Consider the following 27974-nt stretch of genomic DNA (forward strand, 5'->3'; position numbering starts at 1 on the left):
TTTTCATATTAGGAAAGTGTAATAATGTGTTTGTTTCATTTAATAATATGTAGAACCACATTGTTTTTCTGTTTAGTTTGAATAACTTGAAAATTTTAAATTAATGATTCGGTGTTATGCTGATTAAATTGGTGTTTTTTTATTATTATTTTATGTTGTATTACAACCAACAGAATTGAAATAATTTTTTTTTTACAAGTTAATAACTAAACCATTTAATATGAATTTTTAAAACGGAAAAGTATTGGGTTAAAGAATCAACATTAAGTACAATTTAATATAAAACTAATAAAAATAATATTCAAATTCATAAAAATTAACATTATTCACACAAAAATGAACATTGCGTAAACAGTGTTGTAATACATATTTAACTCTATTTTAAATAAACTTTACAAAGCCATACAGATAATCAATGATGTTACAGTATAGATGTGTTGTATAGCTCTCAAAGTGGCAAGCAAAAGAAACACTAATTGTCATGCTTTCAATTTTGTAGTTTTTTAGTGTAAGTGAGTAAGCATATCATGTCATCTCAGTCCCACCTGTGATGCAGAATGTAGTATTCGAAGCAACTTTTAAATACAAAAACGTTACCCGGTCTTATTGTTTATTTCGTTAATACATACACACATATTTTTAGTACATATCTTTTGTCATACATAACAACCTTAGAATTAAGAATTTACTGGAAACATAAGAGTGTTTCTTGCTTGCCACATTTTGTCATAACATTGTGAGGCAATAACAAGTCTATATGTATTGTAAAGCCATTGCAGATAGTTCAAACAATCAAAATTAGTAAACAATTTGGATTTTTAACAAAATTTTAGTACTCTGTAGCTTGTCAGAACATTAATCCTAAATTAATTAATAATTAATAGATCAGAATTATGGCTGTCCCAAAATAAAAACATTAAAAAATTGCAAATTGTTCAGGAAAGACAAAAATGCGTTTATTTTTATATGTATGTACATAGCATGAAATAAGGCTGCATTTTGTAAATCAAAGGTTTTTATACTTACATTTTAAATATATTCTAATTTATTATTATGATGTACAAAATGACTGGAAAATTAACATCAGTCAAATGGCTCGAAAAGCCAGTTTAAAAAAGATAAATATTTTTATTTATTTATTTTGAGACAGCCAGTTACAATTTATGAGATGAAATACTAAAATAAACAAATTTAAAGGCTGCAATCACAAAATACAATAAATTAGTAAATATTACAGTTAATGGAAAAGGTTAACATTTTCAAGATTGACGAAGAATTATTTTTTAAGACTAAGTTTGACAGTTTTAACCTTTACTTCAACGTTATCTTTCCCATCACGTGACACGTTTTGACGCAATGCACATGTTTTAGTGGTACCTCATGGATCATTGATAGGATTAAAATCTATTAAAACTGACCTCTGACAAAAAGATTCAACCATGATCTTAACATATTATTTTGACTGCAGCTTTAATTAAACAAATATTTGGTTAGCAGGTATACAGATGGTGTACAGGTGTTCAGGTGTACAGGTGTACAGGTCTACAGGTCCCAGGAGAAAAGGTGGTGTTTGACCAGCATGTCTCGGACCCCGTCCTTGAGGGGCTGACTCTGGGTTTCTTTCTTGGCGGGGAGTTCCCAGTCAGGGTTCAGATTGAAGGCGAACTGGGAGAGGATGCGGAGTTCGCATTTTATCTGCACCCAGCCGGGAGAGTTCATGAAGGACCAGGGGTGGTACCTGGAGAAGAAATATGTTGATATTGAAGGTTGAAAATATGATTTAATTTAGGATACAATTGAAATTTGTGCCTCTCGTAAAAAAAGTATTGGCCTGAGACTCTTAGGATGGGTTGTTTCGGAGAATTTGAACAATTCTTCAAATTTCAATGTTAATTTTCAGGTTCTGTGAAAGATTTTTTCAAGTTCTGTTTTTATTTCAGTTCTGTCAAGCAACTACCCGATGCTAATATAATAACAGAACTTGAATAAGACTTTCACAGAACCCGGAAATCAGCATTGAAATTCGATGAATTGTTCAAATACTCCGAAACAACCCGTCCTTAGTATTGCTCTGGTGAGAATCGAACTGATACTTGTAATGGTCTTAGCTACATTTTTTTTTCATTAACTCCACAGAGGAAAATAATTTTCCTTAGAGCCTATGTCATCTCTCGGGATGCAGTGTGGAGGAAAAGAAAAGGTATGGGTAGGAATCTGAGAGTTAGTGTATCCAGGAGTTACAGACGTTTAAATCCATTCCTCTCACAGCGTTACAAGGCGATGGGTCGAGAGAGTCAGGCTGGAGAAGTCAAGGTCTGCCGCTCCTGACGGTTCACCACGCAATTGGTGGACAGATGCATCTCCCACCAAGACCCGGAGAAATTTCACTCTATGAACCCGGGCACCCCGGCTAAGTCACCAAACTTATATTTAATAACCAGATACCTACCAAAAATTCAAATGTAACATTGTCATGAAATCTGAAAGGTCCCCGTTGAACACCGATTCTTGGTCATTTTTTTAGCTTTTGAACAGTTTGTGATCCAGAAAAGCACAACTGTCATATTGTCAAGCCTGTCAGTTGATCACAATTTTGCAGAAAGCAGAAACAGACCTAGAAATGGCAACGGAAAGCTTTCAAATGTCAATAAACAAAACGGCGCCGATTGGCCATTTAATGACATTTAAATTTCTGTAATGTAAAGTATATTGCATAATGTGAGGATCTCGTACAATCCAAATAGATAAGAAGTTATTACCATTTCTGAACAACATCTACGCATGAACACAGGACCTCCAGCCATAAATGCAGAGCTTGTTCATTAAGTCCCAGGCAAACCAGAGATCTTAATTTAACATCCATTTGTGCGTGAGCATTGTCATGAGAAAGGTTGATTGATTGCACACATCTGTAGAGCAACTGAAAAATAAAACATCAAAGATAATTAATTTCTTATTCTAAATGATTTATAACTTCCTCCGTAACTTCGAAGCTAGTTATGTTAAATTGATGTCTTATTAGATAATGTACATTATAATGAAGATGAGCCAAGCATTTCTAAAAGATATTTTAAAAAGATGTAGGCGGATCTAGACCTTGAACAGTCTACTAAATTATAATGGAATAAAGGAAGATTTGGCAAAAATAAAATATTGGCTACAGGAAAATCAAAATTAATTAAAACAATTCATTCTATTTATAGGAATGAAGAAACATACTAAGTTTCATTATTTGTGTATGTATAAAAAAAAGAATTCCAGATTTTCGCAAGAGATTTCTCTTTTTAATGAGCCTTACAGTGTCTGGAAACTCGCAGTACAAGCAGGAAACCGGTGAAACTACAACACAATTGTAGTTGGTTATACACTGTTTGACAGGAGAATTATTTCAGATCCGGTTGTGTTACACAGAGTCATTAACAACTTAATTGATAGTCCTGCCATCGTTGCCACTATTAAACTCCATGTGCCGACAAGGAATACAAGACAAAATATTTCTGCAATACATACACAACCAACTATCAGACACACTCACTGACCAATAGGATGCATGATCTGGGCAACAAGTATGGGTGTGCTATTGATTTATTTATTGAGTCCATTTATAGAATTAAGCATAATCTATACCAACACTTTGTCGAATCCTACAAATTAGAGTAGCGTTGGTAAATTAGTTTTAATGATTTGTCTTATATGTAGTGTTGTTGTAATTTCTTTTTTTACTTTATGTTACTCTTACGTTTTACTAATATTGCTTCATATTTAGTTTTTTTTTTTTGAATTTGGTTTTCTTTTTTTTTTAATCATTTCTTAATATTTTCTCATTATACTTGTAATCACAATTTTACAACTGTGTATTTTGTACCTACTTTACAATGGATTATATCTATTTACTGTCAGTATCTCCTGTATAATACAAATATTCTCCTGTGTACACTGCATCATGTATCACTTTTATGTAAAAGCCTTTTTAGGCGTTTATATAAATAAATAAATAATGTTTTTTTGGCTTTCCTTTTTTGAGTAAATCGAGTCCAAAATTGTAACTTTTCAGTCAAATATTGAAAAAATGGCTCGCTGGAGTTTAGCATCAGCTCTTTGATGTCCTTTAAAATGATAGAAGATCGAAACACTTTGTGGCTTGACATTATATAAATGAAAACAAAATTACTTTGTTTTAAACCACTTTATTTGAGTTATATAGGTCGACCGGTTTCGGTTGCACTCAACCTTCTTCGGGACAATGAAAATATAAACTAATTATATTTCCATTGTCATTAACCTTTCCCTGACTGTGCTAAAAAAATCCACGCGTTCCGGTGCTGTGTAGTCAATAAACATCTCAAAATAAGCGATTTAATTTCGGAAAAATATGAATATTCATAGCTAATCGCTTATGTTCATCATATTTTATATCAAAAGTGAAAATAATTGTAATTTAATTGCTGAAAACATGAAAAAACCATCGGCAGATGTTAAAAAAAAGGAGGAGGGGTCCATATTGTGATGTTTTGAACATCCACATAAATAAACGATAAATAATAAACGAACGTGCTCTAAAAATTTTTTGTTTGGGTTATGGATGGGATTTGTTGACAGGCGGGCTAGAAGTGCCATGTTCCCACGGGAAAGGAGCAGAGATCGATGAAACAGTCGAGTCTTGAACTTAGATACGTTGGCAGCTCCGAGAAATCAATACAAATCAGAAGTGTTGTGTGAAATTAGAGTTAATTAGTGAATTCAGATGGTGTTAGAAAGCTTTGTTGGGTTTTGAATTAAAGTGAAAGATTATTGAACCAGTGTTTGTGTGAAGTGAAAGTGGCTCGACTCAGTGAGAATACAATTAATAATAATGACAATAATAATAATTGGATAATTTGTAGAGCGCCGTTTTGTGAAAAATCACCCCAGGGGCGCTAAGGGTTGGGCGATCGCGATTATAATATAAAATGTGTTAAATTAAACGTGATTTCGTAAATATGTAGTTCAAACTAAGTGACTTGTCTTAAAAACATGGAAATGATAAAAATAATGATTGCGTTTTAAAACAGAGTGAACATATAAAGGCAGGAAGTGTTTAATCGGGCTAGGTTATTGATTTGGCGAGATGGCATTCTATCCGCGGAGACCGAAAACCAGAGAATCAAATAGATTATTAACTGTGGGTTCGAATCCTGACAGATTAGGGAGGTACAATTTTATTTACAGGAATATTTAATTACCCTTTTATAAGCGTAGGGAGGAGGTCGAAAATTAAAGTGATTTAGCTATATAGTGTAACCAGGTAAGCTTCACGCTGAGAATGAGAGGTGACTAACTGGGTGAGTTTTTTTATATTATTTATTAAATTCCAGAGGACCCCTTTTAAAAGACGGATACAACCGAGGTACAGGAACTAAGTTTACGACACCTGCCGCCCAAATAATGTTATCATTAAAAGGAATACCCTAGACGGATTGTCAATCAGCTGTGAGTGAGAGACAGGCCAATGACTTTTTCATATATAGGCTGAGAGGCGCGGTGTACAGTCAGTCAAAGGGGAAGTTTTGCTAGCGTATGCCCTCCCGAATTGAAAGCGATCGGATGCAACCAGACGGAACAAAATGAAAACTTTTCTTCTGTTATTTGACTTTCTAATTTAATACTTTTCATCTATTGTTTGACTTTCTAAATTACGAATTGGGATGCACAAAAACATATCTAGAGGCAAAAGAGGGAGATGGTAATCTCCGAAATAAAACTACCAACCGAACAACTTTTCTCAACAGGTACCTTTCGAGAGGTAGGCAGCCTCTTTAAATTAAATGCAAAAATCAAACCAATTATCCGTTTATACCTACCTGAGAGGATAGGTATTCAGTAGAAGTTACCCATACCTAATACACGAGGGTGCTAGTAACCTCATAAAATAAATACTGGAACCAAATATTAAAATACAGACAGTCCTCATCCTAAATTTGGCATTTCGAGTAGACCTTACATATATCTCACATGATAATTGGCTGAATGGGTAGTAGGGTGTATCGATTTTTAACTTTTTTTTTGTTTTCAAATTCCAAGTTGAAATAAAGTTGCTACTAGGTACCACAACTTACCACAATTTTTTTTGGATTTTTAAAAAAATGTGTAGGTCTCCCGCACAAGGCCAAAATTTTAATTTTTTTCAAAAAATATCAATTTTTTTTTAAATTTAAAAAAATTAATTCATAACTTTTGTGTTTATTCCAAGTTAAAAAACAGTAATATTAGGGCATAAAAATAAGTAAGAAACGGTTTTTTTTTATAAAATATGGTATTTTGGTCTCCCGCACAAGCCCTAAAGTTTGTTAATTTTGATGAAATTTTGTAATTTTGTGTACATATATGAACCATATTTTTTAAAAGTTTAAGCCACCGGACTTAATTGTACTTTTCTTACAGAAGGCATAAAATGAGACAATATATATATACATAATTCTTATATACATACACTAAAAATATATAGCACATATATACTATATATATATAATATGTTTTATACCTGAAAAAAGATAGTTGGACGGTGTAAATTGTATGAGAAAGGTGTTGAAAGAAACTGATGTTATTTGCTATTACTGTTGTTTATTACAAAAGTATAAAAGGTTATAACATGTCATAAAATGTAGTATAAAAACTAAGTACAAAATGTTGCTGATTACTTTCCATACGACATAAGTGGCAGTTTTCTTGTTCTACTGCAAATTTACTGACTTGTTTAAGTATTCGTCCTTTCATCTTGGCTTCAAAACCTTAAATCAAAATTATGTATAGTATTTACATAGGCCTAGTGAAAATTTTATAAATGTTATTACAGTTCCCAAATAAAATTTCAATTTAATATGGAAGACAGTATGATAAAGACGTTATTTAGAAACATTATAACTACAAAATAGTCGAAAAAAACTTACTTAAATTCTAATCCTTTGCAGAGGTTTTGTACTGGCTCTTGGTCTCGAACGTAGGTAACTCTTTACGGTCTTCCAGTCTGGCACGGATAAAACTATCTCTTTCGATTAGCCCACATACTCGCTTCAAAGCTTCTGTGACTTCCTTGACAATTCGTTCCACCGCTTGAGTGTGAGAAGGAATTCTAAATTCAACCCTTCCACTTCTGCCAGTTTCCGCAATTGACTCCAACTTTTCAAGGCTCATATCAGTAACAAGAGGGGGTTCGGTTACTGAAGTGGATTTCCAATCAATCATATCTATATAGTCTTCGGCATCAAAATTGATCTGAGGGGGTTTAAATACCCTTACCCCTTTCCTTACGGTTGAGCGAGCTTTCTGGATTCTCTTATAAGCCAAGGCTCTGATATGTTTTCGTTCATCGAACAGCATAGCTATCAAAACATGCTCTGGGTGAGCCATGAAAGCATTTATCTGTAACGTTGCATGGACGACTTTTCTTAGCTCATCTACCAAGTAATTGCTGAAAAGAATCATTTTAAAAAAATGAATGGAAGGTTGCGGGATTTGGGGATTGCACTTAATTGAGAACCATGATGGTATGTAGACCTTCATCATGAACTCTGCAAGCTTTCTTAGCTGAGGGGTCGGATCATCGGTGGCTACATACAAACGAAGGACTCGATTTGCCAGAGTAAGCCACCTGGCGTGCGAGATGTTGCCAGGGTTTCGTTTGGCCAACTCTTCTGCAATAGAATTGTCTTCCATATTAAATTGAAATTTCATTTGGGAACTGTAATAACATTTATAAAATTTTCACTAGGCCTATGTAAATACTATACATAACTTTGATTTAAGGTTTTGAAGCCAAGATGAAAGGACGAATACTTAAACAAGTCAGTAAATTTGCAGTAGAACAAGAAAACTGCCACTTATGTCGTATGGAAAGTAATCAGCAACATTTTGTACTTAGTTTTTATACTACATTTTATGACATGTTATAACCTTTTATACTTTTGTAATAAACAACAGTAATAGCAAATAACATCAGTTTCTTTCAACACCTTTCTCATACAATTTACACCGTCCAACTATCTTTTTTCAGGTATAAAACATATTATATATATATAGTATATATGTGCTATATATTTTTAGTGTATGTATATAAGAATTATGTATATATATTGTCTCATTTTATGCCTTCTGTAAGAAAAGTACAATTAATTCCGGTGGCTTAAACTTTAAAAAAACATGGTTCATATATGTACACAAAATTACAAAATTTCATCAAAATTAACAAACTTTAGGGCTTGTGCGGGAGACCAAAATACCATATTTTATAAAAAAAAACCGTTTCTTACTTATTTTTATGCCCTAATATTACTGTTTTTTAACTTGGAATAAACACAAAAGTTATGAATTAATTTTTTTAAATTTAAAAAAAAATTGATATTTTTTGAAAAAAATTAAAACTTTAGGCCTTGTGCGGGAGACCTACACATTTTTTTAAAAATCCAAAAAAAATTGTGGTAAGTTGTGGTACCTAGTAGCAACTTTATTTCAACTTGGAATTTGAAAACAAAAAAAAAGTTAAAAATCGATACACCCTAATGGGTAGGCACACAACCTATCGCTAAAAAGCAGGCTAAATGTCGACAAGATTGTCGTGTGTTATCTATGTTATTGACCTAGAAAGGGATGTAAATCCCCGACGACGAGGGAGTTACAACGTTTTCTAGAGGTGGCACGTAACTTAGGACCTTACGTGTCACATTTTCGCGACTAGATTCGTGACAAGGGATGTCATGGTTTTCCCCTTCTACACTCAGTAAAGTAGATTATCCTGGAGGTGTTTGAGGTTGGGGCAATTCTGAAATTGGTGATGAGACCTGGTTTTCTTTATTCTGGCGTGACGGTTGCCGATTTGGAACAAGGGGAGACCCGGCCGGTTGTGATATCCAGACACGCAGATATCGATCGCCTTGCTCAAATTATCATCCATCGGTTTTGTTTGGTAAAGAGGAGGAGCCAATCTTAGCTTGAAAAAAAATTCATTCCCTTTCCTCTCCTTTCCCTCCCAAAATATATACATGGATGGCGCCGACAACTAACACCATAAATTTATCGTATGTATATCACATATATAAAATCTAACACTTTATTATACTCACATAATCCTATGACAGGTAGACTCACGTAGCTAGTTTGAAGAGCAGGCGACTCAGAAAAATCAGGTTTATGAGATGGCTTTAAAACACAGCGGTAATGAATTCAACTCACTCTATCTCAAAAGAACCAAGGGATACCACACATACATAGATAACTAGGTTTCTAAACCGAGAAACAAAAAACCAACACAACGTTCGGTGAAGCCTTTTTATACAGATCCGTCACGTGAAATGAGTACGTTCAAGGTCGTACGTCACGTAGACAAACTAGGATGTACACACTTGAAGGGGTGTGTAATAAAGAGAGAGGCAAGGGATTGAAAGACGGCAGGGAGGACCTTCCTACCCCGGATATATACATAACCAAAGCCTTATGGAAAAGTTACCTATGGGACTTAAAGAAAATTTATCGTAGAAAGAAGAGAAGAAAAAGTTGAAGTAAGAAAGGGCAGATCATTACAACATCTAACGACAGTCCGCTTCCGACTGGCTGGCGGCTGGCACACACAGAGCTGTGCGGTCGCAGGTATCGATGGTCTAAATCAAAATACAACTGCGGATGTGTGGATTTCTCATGTTCCCGCGTAGCGAACTAAAACGGGACATCAATAGCGTGTCATTTCCTCGCACACTCTTTGCGTAGCAGTGTCACACGGTTGATTGTATTGGTGTATTTGTTTCCGATTTTTAACAAAAATCTCTGATTTTTAATTGAATTTGAAAACTATGTAAAATATTATTTTTTAATTCAGTGCATAAATGTATAACGGAGGAATACCTAAAATCTGAACCCAGAATTTATTATATTTATAGAGTTATTAAAGTTATTAGAAGCAATGTGTAGTAAATACACACCACAGATAAGGAAAGGTTAAAACAAAACATTGTTTAAAACAAAGTTAAAAAATAAATAAATTTAAAATGGGTGGAAGCATAGATCCAGCTCCAAAAGTTTTTTTAACCCTTTAGTTGCTGATAAAAGTGGATAATTTTTTTTTTCAAATCGGCATGCTCATATTGAAAAATGAGAAGTTTTTAGATGTAGATTCACCAGTTTTCCGCTTGTACTACTAGTTTCCGGACACCGCGTATACACAAGGGCATTCATTAATAATTGAATTCTGCTACAATGAAAACAAACAGGTACAACATGCACAGTTCAAGAATGACAGTAATGAAGTAAGAATCTAATCACATTTTTTTAAAAATATGTAGCTCTTCCATTTGCATTACATACATATATATTTTTATTATGAGTTGGGGGTAAGAAAACTCACTCAAAAGAGAAATTCGCAAGTAGACCTATAAAAAAAGACCTTAACTCACTTCAGGCAGGTAACACGGCTACAAAAAGATTAACATTGTAAACTGGCAGATAAAAACCCGATGCCGCAGTTTGTAAACTTCAACAGTTCTTTTTGAAAATAACAGAGGACGCCACTTGCGTTTACAACAATTCTAAACGGTACGGTTATTAAGATAATAATAGTATCAGATGGTTGTGATCTATCAAAAAGATCCAGGAAAAAGTTAAAAGTAAAAAGACAACTTAAATTTAAATTTGACGCCATAATACCAAAGAAAACTGAAAAATTTATTTTTTTGTCCAAAGGTTTAGCAAATTTCTAGTACGGATACGTGCTATTTTATTTATGAGTTTTTCAATATTGATATATGGGCTGTATTTTATAATTAAAAACAAATAAATAAAGTAGCACATATTCGTACTACATATTTGTTGCTTAGAATAAAATTTTTGTATGAAAAGGGCAGTGCAGCAGTTCACCTTAAGTAAGAAAAGTGAAAATAATTATTTAGTGTTCAGCACAATATAATAAACTCAATTTACGTGTAAGCATTTATGCATAGTGAAGACATTATTTATATTTTTTAGGTCAGGAAAGTTTGTCGTCCAAATCAGAAACAATCCGGTAGTTATAACATACCTCTTCAGGAGTGAGAACCTTGCCATCCTCATCCAAGCGATATGTTTTACACAACACCAGTCTGCTGTAGACGGAGTTGAAGTCTTTCTCAACTTCCCGGGAAGCTGCCTCCTCTATGAAGAGCCAGGGATGGCAGGGGCCGCCTAGAATAAGAAAATAGTTGTAATAACTTCACCAGGTAATAAAACACCGGAAATAACTATCTGTTCTTCAAGACTGAAATTTTGGATTGTTTACTATTAAATAAACTAAAAATAAAAACCATAAAACTCAATTCCTGGCCAAAAAATAAACAATTAATTGGATTATAGTGGTTTATTTTTGGGGTATTATGCCGTGTTGCATTACCTCCTTTAGCCAACATCGGACAGCATTACATAGTCCATCATCAGGAAAGACGTGTAGAAAATTGTGAGTGCTTTTATTTTTCCTTTTTTTTTGACATCTGCCCTCATGATCGACATTGTAATGCTGTCCGAAATGAAATAAAATTGGCTGCCATCTTGGATGCTTGACTGGGCGTATATAAGAATTCGATAAAACTCTTGTCAATTTTAAAGTATCTTGAAATATTTTGATAGATTATAACAAGTTCTTGAGGCATCATTTCCAAAAACTCTTATACACGGTGTCCAGGAACTCTTAGTACAAGCAGGAAACTGGTGAATCTACTACAAAAAACTTTACATTTAAAAAATATTCAAACTCATTCCTTTTTTTTGACAAAGGGTTAAAAAAAACTTTTGGAGCCAGGTCTACGTTTCGACATATTTTAAAAAGACATTTTAAAGAGCTGATATTAACCCCATAGTGAGAATTTTTTCAAAATTGTCCTAGAAAATTCCAACTTCAGACTGTATTTACTCGAAAACTAAAACTAATAATCTGTTCAGTAATGTGGTATTTTTCTGCCCGGGAAAATTAAACCTTTTAATTTAGTCAATTAGGTGCAAGAATCTCACCTAGAAAGCTGGGTCGCCTTATACCGTGCAACAGCACCTTGCGAAAGGCCGGCGCCAAACCCCCGCGCACCAGGTGCGTGACCCGTTGCGACACGGCGTCGTCCCCGGCCGTGCAGTAGCGCTTGCTGCGCTCATCCAGCGGTTGCACAAAGCGCGCGGGGAACCAGCCGCGCAGGCCATTCAGTTCACCCACCCAACAGTGCTCGTCGCGGTGGGACAGCACCGTGATAACGTCATTCTTGCGGAAGCCCAGCTCGTCGTCATCGTGGCGCTCAAAATCTGGAATTAATAAGGACGATCTAGTAGATTCTAGAGTAGCTTTTTTATGGCAAACACTTTAGTGATAAAGTAGGTATAAAAAAATAAACATTTGTTCAAAACTCTATTTTTTTTAAACACTGCTTTTTGCTTGGTGCACATGTCAGCGTGTTTTATAGTGCAGCTCTGCGATTATAGAGGAAGATATTAAAGATAATACCAAACCTTGAAATTTGAACTGAAGCAATGGTTACATGTTCCAAACTGTTTCAAATAATTATTATTGTAAATGAAAGAATGACGATAAAAATATAAAGTTTTGGCTAGATATTATACTCAGCATAAATACAGCAAAACCTCGGCTGTAAAACTACACCTTGGCCAAAACAACACAGTTGTTGCGAAGGTTGAAGATATGTTCGGTGTTGAAATCAAACTATGTAATATTTCATAATAGGTTTATTCTGTTGCCGGGTTAAACCAGCCGTGAATAAATTTTTACAATATTTTATATACCACACAAGTAATTAATCACAACAGAAATAGCAATATCTAAGTAATCGCGGCGCGAAATGATTAAGTTATCTTGATTAGCGCGTTGAAAATATGTAAATAGTAGACTGACTGCGAAGCGCGCGTCGCTGCCTTTTATATGTTGCAGCCCGTTACGCCAAAGATTCTAGCGGTCGCCCAGTACCTCTAGGAATAGCGCGGTAGTTTCTAGTACCGTCCGACATGACCTCTAGGCAATGGCCAAAGTATCCAGTAGGATCTACGACTGCCTAGGTACCATAGCACGTTAGCGCTTGGTACTATGTACTACAGTAATACACGACACCGTCTGACTCGAGCATTAGTGGCGTACCACTACACAGACAAAGAAATTTTAGGTAATATCTATCTCCGAGCCTTTCTGGTATGCTGGGTAGTAACAGTCTTACTGCATACTGTTTTGCTAAAAATTACCTTATAAAAGCTGTTTGAATGGTCACAATCACAAACCAGAAATTCTTGAAAAATATGTAGGAAATGTGAAAAGGGGATGCAGAAAGACCTTTTCATCTACGTGGTGTCGAAAGCGAGAAGATGGCAGGATGGACATGTTGAAGAATAAAGCACACATAAGAAGACTTACCTAGTAAGGCTTTGGCTCTTCGTTTTCTATTCCGTGAAACATTGATGAAATTGTCATGATCCTTAGCATGGCTGTGCATATTGTAGTCAGCTACCAAGGACACTTGTGTATTGAGCTGCGGCTCTACTGTCAAGAAATGCCTTGAAACCTGTAAGATAAAAAAATAAAACCAACATTCAGAATGTTTATATAATGAGAGAGAATAAAACACAATTTCAATTGGAGTTAATATTGTTACTTAGAGAGTTTTACCTGTAAAATTGCTTCTCTGAGGTCAACAAGAACTTCCGTCTGCTTAACGTTTTTACATTTGGCATCGTCATCGCCATCTTCATCTCCAAATAATAGCATCTGAATCATTGATTTATTTTTCTTTACTTGTCTCCTGCAACATTAAACGCATACAAACATATCAATAAATTTGTGAACAGCAGACAACACAATAAAAATAAAATGTTTTTTAATTTTCTCTTATTTAATAAATCTAAAACAAAATGTCCTCTGAAATCGTAAGATTTTTAAGTACATACAAGGGTAATTTGAAAAGTTTCCGGCCTTTTTAAGAAAAACACATATTTTTTATACACCACCGTACATAAACACATACAAAGATCTCATCGGATTTTTTTGATACAGGCTAAGACATTCACGCGACATGTCCGTCCGTATGCGCTTTTGTTTGATATGTCAATAAGCGCGGCACCGAGCACGCGGATAATATTCTCATATCCAAATCTTGATGTAAAATCTTGTGCACCCATTCAGATGATATCCCCACAAGCTTTAGCAATATCCTTAACCACTCAGAACATTAGAACGTCAAAAGACGTAAATATGATTATAGCGGTCAAGACATTAGAACGTCTTTTCACGTAAACACGCGAGATTTTACAAAAATTGATTTATTTCCATCACTAGTATACGGATTGCCATGATTTAAAAAACAGAGTATCGGTAATGAATAACGCTACGCGTCTGTATTCAAGAATATAAGCCGATTGAAACTGTCAAGATGTTTGTTAATAATTTATTGCGTTTCTAAATAATTTATTAAAAATATTTTAGTTTGGACGGTTAATATTTTGAGGTGACTTATAGTTTTTAAATCTATTTCTTCAATATACAGGGTGTCCGGAAACTCGTAGTACAAGCGGGAAACTGGTGAATCTACATCACATTTGGAGTCGATTTTGTAGTATTTTTTTTTTTGATTTGAGCTTTCGTTATCGAGTAAATCGAGTTTGAAGTTGATTTTTTTTTTTTTTTTTTTTTTTTAATCAAATTCTTATAAAATATTACTGAAGATCAAAGTACCCAACTAATTAAAACTATTTGAAAGTAAAACAAATGAAGAAACTCGGATTTGAAGCATTATTTTGAAATCACCCTTCATTTAACCCGGTGTAATCATAAAATATTTCTGCTCTGCAGGGTTAAAACATCTGTTGTTCAACCCTAAACACCAGAAAAAACTTTAACCCTAAAATAGCCGAAAAATATATTTTTTTGTTTTTTTTTTTTTTTTTGTGAAAATGCTCAAATCAAAAAACTTTATGTTTTTTTGGGTTCCCCATGTGGTGTAGATTCTCCAGTTTCCCGCTTGTACTACGAGTTTCCGGACACCGTGTATAAAGTGTTATTCCATTATGCTACTCAGAAAAAAGTACATTTTTCAAGGCTTTGAAATAATGGTAAGCGATTTTTACATATTTTTGACGTTTTCATACGCAAATATTTACGTATAACAACTCAATGCGATAGTGGATTTCATAATCTTTCCAAAACATTTTTTAGAATGAGGCTACGTTTCCCAAAACGTGAGTTATGAAGATTTTAGTAAAACTCGTAAATAACACAAAAATTATCACATTCTGATAGTTCTCAAAGGGACACATAATAAATAAAATTCTATGTCTGAGAGGTTAACACTCAATTGACAATCTTCCGTCCCAGTTTGATGCACTAAATCGGCCATTTCGTAAGTTGTAGTGGTTTTCGGGTGCCCGGAACATTCCTTGTCTAAAATGCTCGTACAACCAAGTTTGTACTCGGCCACACAATGTTTGACCGTTGTAAATGAAGGGGAGGCTTCACCGTATACAGAGTCTAAGTCATCTTTTATTTTGAGTCTTATCTCTGCGCGACACTCCATTGTTGACAGACAATGTCAGCTGACAACTTTGGAAGAGTTGCTTAGACAAAGTAATGATCAGAATGACTTGCAATTTTTACGGTTTACATTATGTCAAATCCATCTATCGGACAGCGATAGAATTTTTTTCTATCTTTCATAATTTTTTAATTACCCTCGTAATTATCAAATACTTACCTATTTAATTATAAACCATGTATGTTTTACTTTATTGATAGCCCATTTTTATTTCAAATAAGGAATCTCAATGACAATTCTTTTTTTTTAACATTCTTCAGGTAGGTACCATATTATTGAAAAGCTCATTCAAAGTTAGCCACCTAGTCAAAGTTAGCCATTTGGTCAAAGTAAGGCTTGCTTGAACAATAAAGTGGATGCAGCAGATTTTCGAAACCAGAAACGGAACTTACAAACAAATGTACAGAGAGAAGAAATGTCAAACGGTTGAGTTAAAACAGGACTTCGCTCTGCTAAATCAATAAGTATAATGCCAAGTTCACGAAAAATATTAGGTGTTTTATACCAAGATGTATTGAAATTGTTGGAGGACGAACTAAATAATAAACGAAATACGAGATCCTAGCGCTGAGAGCGCCGAGAGTCCAGGCTTTGCTACATTCGCTATTTCACTGTCTCTAATGGCACTGTAAATCTTCAAGAAACAATTGAAATAATTGTATTTTTTATAATAATAAATAATTTGCAGATATTTACGAATGGAGTGTAATTCCTTGGCTTGTATTAATGTTTTCCAGGTAATTTAAACACTTTCTCATAACACACAAGGATATTTTGGCACCTTTTTAAGGCAATTTACTGCATAATTTACTTTTTAAGGCAGGTACGCGAGAGTTTACGCGACGCATGACAGTTTAGTATTAAAACTACGAAATCAAAAGCACCACAATTAACGTACTTTTTGCTTGCCACTTTGAAATTTATACAGATGTCTATTTTTTTTATGTCATTGGAGTTCTAAATTATTAACAGGGGTCACTTACCTTACATTTTATCAGCTAGAAATGATTCATCCAAATATTTTCCCTTTCATTAAAATATGACATTGCTAATAAGTGTAGTGTGTTCAATCTTCTACAAGCTTCTCCATTATTACACAAGCAACAATTTCAGCTCTTTACAATGAGAATGGGGAGATTACAGACAGTTTCTTGTTATGTATTCGTATTCTAGGAATGTCTGATTTTCTTTTACCTTGCCAAATGCTGTTTAGGCAGATTAGCCGCATTGCCCGGGTCGCCCCCTAGCAGCGCACCCTGATCGGCCATCAGGTAAGCCAGGTGTCTTCGGCGCTGCGTGTCTACCAGCACCTGCGTCAGGGTGCCGTCGCCCATCTCCTCAGCCAGCGCAATCAGCTGCTCCACATCGTCCAGCCGCCCGGGCAGATCCGACAGAGCGTTGAAGATCTGAGCTGAGTTTGTGAACTCTTCAAGACTCGGCTCCTAGGGAAGATTAGAGATTAGTGAATAACAAGTGAATGGTTCAGTTGTTCAACTTAAAATAGGTAAATTCTAACATCTAATTACTTCTCCCAACCTTTTCTGGGGCGATCCACCACACTTTTCCCCTCTGGAATCACAATCAATATTTTCAGTGGATTTCTTTCTTCTGGCAAACTTAATAAGTGACTAATGATGGGTTGTTTTACAGAATTTGAACAATTCATTAAATTTCAAAATTCATTTTCGGGTTCTGTGAAAGTCCTAATCAAGTTCTGTTATTATATCATTATAGGCTAGTTGCTTGACAAAACTGAAATAATAAACAGAACTTGAAAATTAAATTTGAAATTTGAAGAATTGTTCAAATTCTGTGAAACAACCCATCATTAGTCACTTATTAAGTTTGCCAGAAGAAAGAATTCCTTATCTACGAAGAGCAGCAGGAGTTACATAATGAAATTGAGCAAAGTTCAACGATCGGAGATGGTCTTAAAATAACGCCTACATTATTAATTATTATTATATATCTAAATACTCCACTGCCCAATATAAATAATCAACCAGAGCGAAAGGCCAAAATATACTGGTTACTGTTATAAACAAACCTGCCCTTTAACATAAATGTTTCTGTACCTTTATCTTTAGCATAGCCAGCGTAATCTGAAATAGCACGATAGACCCGTCCAGGAAGAACATGTCCCAGATCCTTAGCAACAGCTTCATATGCACCACGTTGGCGAAGAGTGTGAGGAACCAGTGCAGCGTGATGAGAGACAGCTCAATGTCGTGGCTGCAAAGGACCTGGTCCACAGCGGGCAGGTAGCTGGTTATCAGGGTGCGAAGTACCCTTTGGTCGGCTTGTATACCTGGAATTTAAAACAATAATATTATTGGGGAATGGTGGGAAGCTGAAGGGAATGAGAAGGGGGAAGGTTGGGTAGTTCATGGATGGGGCTATTGCGGACTATTGATTATAGATAGATAGGGGCTATTGCGATTATAGATAGGGGCTTATATAGATTATAGATAGGGGCTATTGCGGACTTTATCCTTGTCAATTTAACCAGTTATATGAATACTTAAGAAAAACATTCAGTTTAGTCCGAATCCACCATAATCCTGGAAACATAAGATGTCAACCATTGAAGAAAAAAGTGTGCTCTCAGCGGTTAGTTCGTTATAATTTCATAAATATTGCATCGACTCCAGCAAAACAAATAATTTTTGGCTAATTTATATAGCGCCGTTTTCGTGAAAAATTACCTCAAGGGATATTATAATATTTATAATTAGTATCATCGCATTATATGAAAGATCGACTCGTAAATTAAACCTGCGTAAAAATATTTATATTTTTGACATTATTATTTTTTTGTTAATTAATTTTTACAATTGTTGAAAAGAATGCGACTTTACTGGGGTACCCAGTTCTCCGGTCACATTGTACCTGTGTGTGATTTGTAATTTGGGTAAAAAAAAAAAATTTAAGTTATGTATTCCGAAACATTCCAATCACAGTAGTTTGGTGTTGTAAAGAAACACATTTCTCTATTAAAATCAAAGACAAAACATGTAATATTGGTGATATGGATTACGACCAAGCCAAGCTTAAAAGCACTGATATATCGAGCCTTAGTGGATAGAGTTGTACAGAGTTAGCGAGCTAATAATATAACATTGGTAAATCCACAGTATCAGATTTGAAAGGTAAAAAAAATAATAATTTTGAAATGCAACAACTACGTTGAAAGGTTTTAGAAAACGTCAAACTCTCAGATATGTTCTGAAAATCCAGCTGTGTCTTAAAGATTCATGTAATCTGAACATTCATTAAACCAAACAGGCTCTTTTTTTTATTGATTGGATTATAGAGTATACGTCACAGATCATATTGAGTGAGCTTTTCCAAAAACTAACAATTGGCAAAAGCGTTAAATCTTCCAAGTCGTTATTGTATGCAGATGTATCGTTTCATGACGTGTGAATGTATTCAAGTCACAACGGTAGTTTTGTTGCACACTTTGCGTACGGCGTGGTGACAGAGTTTTACATGACATTGGGTTCTTAAGTTTCAACTTGAAACTTGGGAGGTACGGTTTTTTGGCTTCCTATTGGCCCACCAAATGAACATCTGCATTAACAAATTACATCCAGCGATTTAGGGTTAACTTTGAGTAACGTGTTATTTTGGAGCGATGTGCTAATCTTTCCAAGTGAGGCAACGGAATTTGACAGGGAGTTGTATTATGAAATTATTCGTCTTGCAAATTTGTTTCACACGCCAAATACAGAAGTTGATATATAATTTTGTAAGACACTCCAAATACAGAAGTTGATATATAATTTGTATAACACTCCAAATACAGAAGTTGATATACAATTTTGTAAGACACTCCAAATACAGAAGTTGATATATAATTTGTATAACACTCCAAATACAGAAGTTGATATATAATTTTGTAAGACACTACAAATACAGAAGTTGATATATAATTTGTATAACACTCCAAATACAGAAGTTGATATTTAATTTTGTAAGACACTCCAAATACAGAAGTTGATATATAATTTGTATAACACTCCAAATACAGAAGTTGATATATAATTTGTATAACACTCCAAATACAGAAGTTGATATATAATTTGTATAACACTCCAAATACAGAAGTTGATATTTAATTTTGAAAGACACTCCAAATACAGAAGTTGATATATAATTTGTATGACACTCCAAATACAAAAGTTGATATATAATATTGATGAGTGCATGCCATTGGTGATCTCTCACCAGGACAATACTTTTATTTATTATAATTGTTGCAGATTATTGCTTAGAAATTAGTGAAAGTTACCTATAAGAGTAGAAGAATAGTAGGATGCGGGTAATAGATCTTCTACTATCGTCGCCATCATCCAAAACGCATCTTCTTCTTCCATCATCAGCAATAATGATGCTGCTATCATCCCTGTGCCCTGGCAATACCTGGAACATTTCATAAAACATCAAGTAATTAAAATATGCGGGTATTTTTGTACGCCGCTAATGATAATATCAAAACTAAGCATCTCCTACAATTTATTTTTATCTGAATAATTTATGACAAGCCTACAAAGGCTCACTACTGCAAATTAACAGATTTGAAGATAAAGTACTTAGAATGCTTTCATATCGTCGCATTAATTCGTAGACTGCGTAACTCCAAATTTTTCGAAAATACGTTTTAAATGCCATCTGGTGTTAAAATTAGACCCGCATCGACTAGTAAAACTCAAAAATTAAAAAAAAAATTAACCTTTTAGATAAACACAAATTAGAAAACTGCGTAAAATTATGGTGCCATTTTTACTCGCGAATACTTCGTAACTCCTTAATTCAGTATTGGCCGGTGAGCCGTGCACGCTTGTTGTGTTTTTGACTGAGGAAATTTATTTACGGTGTAATAGTTTTACCGTGAAATTAACTGAGATAAGTTGATTAATCAATTTTGAACATTTTATAACCTTAATTTTAATTGTGAAGTCACGAATAGTGTTTTGTATCTGTAGTCTAAACTGACGTCTTCTGCACCGTGTGACGCTCTGCCGTAGCTCTCTTGTTTTATGTGCTTCTGCGGTTTTGTAAATACCTAATAGGTCCTTGTTCTGTGATTATCTCTTCTTCAAGGTCACCATCTCTTTGCAAGTGGATCTCCTCCTGATGCATATCCGGATCCGGTTCTTCACTGTCCTCTTCAAACAAACCCAAAATATTTACGGTGGAACGTGCGGCAATTCCATCTCGTCTCTCCTCAGACACAGTCCGTTCTCTGTCATGCATCTTCCGCGGGTCAAGCACATGTCTTGGTATGCCATCTACTTCGATGTTGTTGACTGAAGTAAGTCCTGTCACCCTTCCATGCACAATGTGCATCTCCCATCTACTGGTTTAACCGCAAGAAGATCGCCCACTTAGAGCTCAGTCAATACTTCCTCTTCTATATTCACTTGCGCAGAAGGGTGTCTCCACGAGTGTGAAGTGTGAACTATACTAGACAGCGCAATACCTCGATCATCCTGACTTTTTGCAGCCAAAGATTGTACCGAAACACTGCCTGCAGGGGATCGCTTCCACTTCTGGCTGCAGTTCTCTTTATTGTTTGATGATGTCGTTCAACTATACCGTTTCCAGCTGGTCGGTATGCCGCGCAAAATCTTTGACGAACATTCCATCTCTTACACTTATCTGTAACACTGTAGGAACAAAATGCAGTACCATTGTCCATGAGAACTACTTTGGGCGGGCCTCTTTCCCGAAACACTTCTTCCAAATGTCTGATAATCGAAGCTGCATTATCTGACTCGATTTCCCGCCACACGGCAAATCTACTTGGACCGCAATCGATAAATGTGAGTAAACATTTCCTACCGAAATGAGTAACATCAACTGCCAAGCGACTCCAGGTTGTCACAACATTAAGATTACCCGCTTCATGGGATGATGGTGGAGGGTCAATTGTCCTGCATTGTACGCAGGAACGCACGCATCTATCGACGTCCTTTCTTCTCGCCTCGGGATCGACCAGCCGGGCAAGATGAAGCGTTCACTTTACTCCAAAGTGATGCTGAGCATGAAGAGTTTCTACGCTTAAAGCACATGTTTGCTCACCAGTTCCACTTTCAAGTCTCTCCCACCTATCTTCACACTCTGAGGAGTCTCTTTCACAACGTTTCCTGTCATGGCTACTCTTTGCCCGGGTCTTGCAAACCCTAGGTAAGTACATCAGTTTTATTTCTACAGGACAACAAGGGTGATCGACAATGTCAGATCAAATTCTTCTACAATCTCCTTCATCAACTCCAAGCGTCACTTAACGATCATCTCTGACACGACTACTCCCGGTCAGTGTAGATCTCACCCAGCACAAAACCGTCGCCGAATCTGTAATGATCTCCAGAGTTTGAAGATTTCACTTGAGAGTCAGATTTAATCCCTTAAGGAAGGAAAAGTACCAGCATTTACAAGACTTAAAACAGACATTAGAAAAGGATTACCACTCCTTTAACGATAACCTTCCGCATCATTAAAATCATTAAAATGCATCTAAATAGACTGCCTCGACATACACATACATTGTTGTGTTTTATTTTGTAAATGTAAAATTCCTATCTCCCAAATTTTCCGCTAGGTTGTTCATAAAACTGTTCGCAGAAAAGTATGTATCTTTTGTAAAATGCGTATCTCCATTCTCGGTTTTTACGTAAACTTCGTAACTCCGATTTGAAATAGAAAGCCTTAACTTACAAAAGTTTAATGACTGAAAATAAATTTCCAAATATATTATATGTTCGAAACATAAATAAAAAGAATAAGCCGTCTTTAATTTTTTTTCACTACGAGGTTTTTTGTGCCTCCTGTAAAATTTTACATTTGGGAGTTACGCATTATACGAATTAATGCGACGATATGTGAAATTACATTGCTGTATGAGATACAGATCTACTTCCTATTATAGATCCTACATATAAAGACAAGTCAATCAATGGTACATTCTGACAATATGGTAAACCATTATGATTTTCATAATTTTATCTACATAAGATCTCATAAATATTTAGCAGCTAAAATAATTCAGGTTTACAAATAAAATATGAGATTCCCACATAAGAAGTTATCGAAGCCGGGTGTGGGGAAACAATCGCACCCAAATGAGCGATAGTTTCTGTTGAAAAAAGTTCACTTCAACTCATCAATTAGATGAATTAGACATAGCACCACCATCATAGTCTCGTTTTAAAGAAGAAGGATGAGAATCAGTGGCAGTACCACCCCAATATTCGTGGCGACCGGACACCAAGAACTGCGTGGACTTCGACACGTGTCCATAAAAGGGATCATATTTCAGAACCTAATTATTCGATCCGAGTAAAAATGTTTTTTTTGAAAACGGGTGTTTGTTACAACTCATTCTAGGCTATGTAGACTATACATCATTGATATTGGTGATGCACAAATCCTTCGTTCGCAATTGTGCGGGGTTGGTTGCGGTAAGTGCGATAAAGACTTTAGACAAAACAAAAACGAATTGAATTTGCCTTAGTGTTTGCAAGAGGAAATGAGTGGGAAAGGCCAAAGACTTACCCTGGTCTAGTCCTCCGTAGCCGCTGGTTCAGTTTGCATACAATTAAGGGCAATTCCCTTTAACACTCGCTCACTCAACACAAAAAAACAGTGACATTCACTGACCCGGGTAAAACGTTTCACTGGACGATGTGATGCTCCAGAACAATCACAGCCGAGTTCAACATATGCGGGTATTCACAAAATGACACGAATGTTCGCGGTGACCAAGATGCAGCGATAATAATGCTCCTGTCATTTGGCCCGGGTCAAGGAGAGGGGACAAGGGGAAAAGGGGGGGGGTGAAGGGTACACATTTTAGGGCTATTCAATTTTAAAACCTCACGCGCAACTAGATATTTTCACGAAAATAACTGCAGCAGTGTCCGACACTGCCTACCTTAAAATTTTTTCGGTCCTTTGAAAGCAGGAATTATAAAGTGGCCTAAATTGAAACCCATAAATTGGTTTTCCCATATAAGGAGGTTGGTTTTTGGTCCCTTGAAAAATCTTATTAGAGAGATTCACAGTAATTATTGTTTTGCATTTTTCACTCACCCGATTTCTGGATACAGCCAAGCTAAACCCCTGAGAACCCTTCGGAGTCTTGGAACTCCAGTGCTGGTGAGGTGTGAGAAGCAAGCATTAGCGGGCAATGTCCTGACGAGGTCTTTTTCAATCTGTTTAGAAGTCATCAGCCCATCGTCGCTAGAAGCCTTTTCTATGTCTTTGTAGGTTACGTCTGACTGGTGTTTCTTTTGAAGTGCTCCTGTTGAATAAGATTACGTATTAGCTCATTTAATAACAACTGGACAAAAAAAATACATGCAATCTAGTAATCTAGAGCAATTTGAAAAAAAAAAAATGATTATACATATCATTATGTGTACGATGATTTTTAATAAATAGTTCCCGAACAAAAATTTACTGTGCTTTTGGATCCTGGGCTTATATCAGAAAGATGCTTTTTGACACTTATTTCAGGCTTTTTAACACTCCTAGACGTATTATTCATGTTCTTCTTCTTTCGTATGGTGGGGAGTCAGAGGGGATCATCTAGGTTTGCAAACCAGTCTAGAGCCTCAGCTTTGCCCTGTGGATCCCATTGGGGAATTAATGAATTGATTCGTTGACCATATCTTCGGTGGTCTGCACCACACCGCCCTTACACAGGGCCGACTCTTTAAGGCCTCACCTAAGCATCACGTGGGCACAACGGTTGTGAGAGCATTTTATGCAGTCATTCATTTTTATCATGGTTATTTATGCGAGTATTTTGTAACTTCTGAGTAGTTTGAGGTTATTTATTTATTTTATTTTTTTATAATATTGATTACATTTTATGATTTTGACTGTCCAACTAGGAAGGATTCCTGTTTCAGGACAGTCAAATTTACAGGTTTCAAGTTATCCTAGACGAATACAGGATTTAAGACTAGCTAAAATAAGTATGTTAAAATGACATAAAGATACATAGAGGCGTTCGTGATTTCAAATTACATTTTTTAGTATCATTTCGGAATCAGTCCTGCCTAGATCCAACAACCATTTTGTCACTCTTGGACCGAAGGATGACAATTCACACAGTTTCAGCTGAGAGGGGATTTTATTATATATTTTAGGACCGAGATATGAGAATATTTTTTGATAAGCCGCTCTGTTGCTTGTTGGAAAGGAAAGGTCATTCCTTCTCTTACTTCTGGTTTGATGATTGTGTTCGGCTGTTTTCATTTTATTTTTATTTTTATGAACCTGATAGTTTACCTGATAATCTCATCCAAATTTGAGGTCTGAGTGAATGTGGGATTCCTTGCTTTACCATGCTCCTTAATTTCTCTGTCCGGGGCAAGCGACCGTCTGCATTTTCAGATGTGATATCTATTTCCTTATTGGAGAACTCCACATGGGCTACCCATTGTAATCTGTCAACAAAAATACATATTTTAGTAAATTAAAAAATATACTTTCTGCAAAGATTAGGGATAAACTAAGTAAATAGGATTGATCACTCCCACGGATGGATCAATCCAATTTACTTTTAACAGTAACAAAAAAGCTGGCTGCGAAAGAGTTAAATAATAGATATGTACTAAAGGCATCACTGATGGCTTCATAATTACCTTAACCACTTTCTCATTATCGATGCATGTAAAAGAAAGTAACCTTATAACGGGGCCCAAAGTGGCATTACCATACAAGACCTATTATATGAGAACTTAAGTGTTCAGGAAATTTAATACTTAATCCAAACGGGTTTTTTCAGCCGTTAAAAAGTTGTTGTAAACCTCGTTGCTTATTGTCTTATTTCATTTGTTAATGAACATATTATTACACATACCTGTGCTGATCATCTTCTGTGAAAGAACTGGCTAGAAGTTTACTGGAGTTCTGTTCTGGGCCGTCTTCCTCTTCAACTCGGAAACCAAACTCGTCAAACTGGTAATCAGGCTGTTCATTGGCGCCTTCGGACTGAAAGGAAAACAATAATGTAAGTAAATATTAGTGTGGTGATAATTTACAATAGCTGGTCACTTTTCTCAGTAGAAAATTATACAGTTGTTTGAAAGGGTAAATGAAAAATAAAAACTTTTATTTATTTATTTATTTTTTCATGTTCTATATAAAACGGTTATACACCAATATATCACGGAGAAGATTACAAATTAAAAATTTTACAGAGGCAGTTTTACTATTTTGTGACATATGTTAAAAGATAGTTACTGAATTGTCTGTAGGTGACATTGAAAATGTCGATGGCTAATGCAGAATCGTTAAGCAGTTGAGTCGCTCTGTTTATTGGCGCGTTCTGATAGGCAGAAGTCCTCGCTTTCGGAGCATATAGGAGTGCATGGGATTTATTTTTATTTTGGGTGTTATTAGAATGATTCAAAAGTCCCGCTTAGCAGTGGTGGCTTGTACTCACATAAATGTGTGGTGCGCTAAAAATATTGCTAGTCTATCCCTACATCAGGTCAGGTAAAGGATACTAGCAACTAGCAATTTTGAAACTTGTACCGACCTGCTGAAATTATCGGTATGCAAACTGTGAACAAAGAGTTCAAGAGGCATTGGTGAGCGCCGTTTATGTTTCGGAGAAATTTCAATACAATAGTCAACACCCATGCTCTGCGCGTATAGATAATTGATGTTCCCAAGTGACGTTTCTCGATGAGCGATGTGGAATTCGCTCGCACCACATAACTTATGACACGTGATATAAAGAACGAAAATTCGAGCCGATTGAATTTAAGTTAATACTTTTATATCGTTATATTTATGTGGTATTATTATCAGTTGATAATAATTATTTTTAGATTGACCTAAATTTTGGAAGAGCGTTGCACCAATGCTCCTTAGCGATAGCCGCCACTGCTGCTTAGTGAACCTGTAATGTGACCACATTGCAGGCTATTCAACTCTTAACCACTAGATAGATGGGAAGACAGACACTCCAAAATATGCAAAATATACCTTCCAGATTAGATATGTCATGTAATTAAAAAGGACGGCCTCCATGGTAGAGCAGTTACTATCTTTGGCCACGAATCCGAAGATTGCGGGTTCGAATCCTGGCGCAGGCAAGTAAATTTTATTTGATTCATTTTTTGTATTTTGCAATTGATTAATTTAAACAATTTAATATTTTTTGCAGCATATTCCGGAGTGGTAGATACCTTCAGCATTGCCCTGGTGAAAGACCACCGTTCAGAATCGAAATATTGCTTGAAATGGTTTTAGCCGTGTTTGTTGATCACATCTCAATAACCAGGTACTTATCCATCTCCTTCTCTCACTACCTTCAGCTTCGTAACATACACCAATTGGGGATGCCATAGTCTCACTGGCTCCATACGGGAGCAGTCGGGACTTTTGTGTGGTATTCACATTAAAACAAATGACATGTCATCTACCTAATTAGTAAGAAAGTAAAAAACATAATGTTTACATTTGTCAGAAATAATATAATATTTAAACTGCGAAGATTATATTTTGCGTTGCGCAATGAAAAGTACAAACACAGTACAAATTAAGATTTGGATGTAGATTGGAGTAGGCACGTGGGACATTGTAATTAGTCACATTTTTAATGCAGGAAATAAAACATTAAAATCTAAACAGATAATTTATCACAAGTTTTGGTCCATTATTATTTACAAATTATGCTCCAATTAAAAAACACGTAAATTACCATATAATGATAAAAACGGCATTGAGCTATCTAACCTTCACAATAAGATCTATAGTTGCTAAAATTAGTTAGTTATCGACATAAAACGTCAACAATCAATACCTCGGGTTGGCCAAGCTTGGCAAGGAGATTCTGTGGCCACATACTCGCAGTCAGGGCCGAGAAGGGCCCCCCAGGAGCAGGATGGAGCTTCTCAGAGATCTGCAAACCTTCAACCATGTCCGCAAAGTCTTCCGGCTCATCATCATTCAACATTTTACGCTGCAAACAAACAATGCATTGAAGCGTGTTAAATCATTCACACAAAAACTGCCTTGAATTGTCGATATCCATAAACGAACACGATTGGGTATATTGTGCAAGTTTGGCGATTATATGTTGGTTCGATTCACCATATTGGTATCAACTTACATCATGATCCACTTTACCCACGTATCCTTCGTGATCCCTGGACGTGAATAAGGATTTTGCGATCTCCATTGTTGATTAGTGAGTACTGTCGATAAAATAACAGGATTTACAGGGTCATAGTGGTTTACATAAACACAAATAATCAGATCTGTGCCCAAACCAACATCTGACAGCTGACAGTTATGGCGAACGTCATGAAATAATGTTGCCATTCTATGGAAAAATATTGTATACACAAGTAGGTGCCTAAGCGAAAATTCAACATTATTTGA

At 35.6% G+C, this 27974-nt stretch overlaps 1 protein-coding gene across 1 annotated transcript; it reads right to left on the reverse strand.

Annotated features, from left to right (window-relative positions):
- Window positions 1-240: 240 nt before the first annotated feature.
- LOC149417240 (small G protein signaling modulator 3 homolog) lies at window positions 241-27860 on the reverse strand. Its single transcript, XM_089639966.1, has 14 exons — window positions 27703-27860; window positions 27394-27552; window positions 25441-25571; window positions 24867-25024; window positions 23661-23871; window positions 19858-19988; window positions 17639-17871; window positions 16758-17005; window positions 13646-13778; window positions 13394-13541; window positions 12001-12279; window positions 11039-11181; window positions 2760-2920; window positions 241-1738 (listed from the first exon to the last, which is right to left on the reverse strand). Exons 1-14 carry the CDS (start codon window positions 27769-27771, stop codon window positions 1543-1545), a joined length of 2400 nt encoding a protein of 799 aa, XP_089496092.1. The 5' UTR covers window positions 27772-27860; the 3' UTR covers window positions 241-1542.
- Window positions 27861-27974: the final 114 nt, after the last annotated feature.

This window comes from Hesperophylax consimilis, chromosome 15, assembly GCF_061612785.1.
Source record: "Hesperophylax consimilis isolate HC1 chromosome 15, BYU_Hcon_1.0, whole genome shotgun sequence".
In the NCBI taxonomy this organism is placed as follows: domain Eukaryota; kingdom Metazoa; phylum Arthropoda; class Insecta; order Trichoptera; family Limnephilidae; genus Hesperophylax; species Hesperophylax consimilis.

Coding starts and splice junctions, on each gene's coding strand:
- LOC149417240 (XM_089639966.1), bottom strand. CDS start 27,771: ATGGAGATCGCAAAATCCTTATTCACGTCCAGGGATCACGAAGGATAC. Junction 25,025..25,440: donor ACAGAAGATGATCAGCACAG/GTATGTGTAATA, acceptor TTTTGTTGACAG/ATTACAATGGGTAGCCCATG. Junction 17,006..17,638: donor TGGCTATGCTAAAGATAAAG/GTACAGAAACAT, acceptor AATCTTCCCTAG/GAGCCGAGTCTTGAAGAGTT.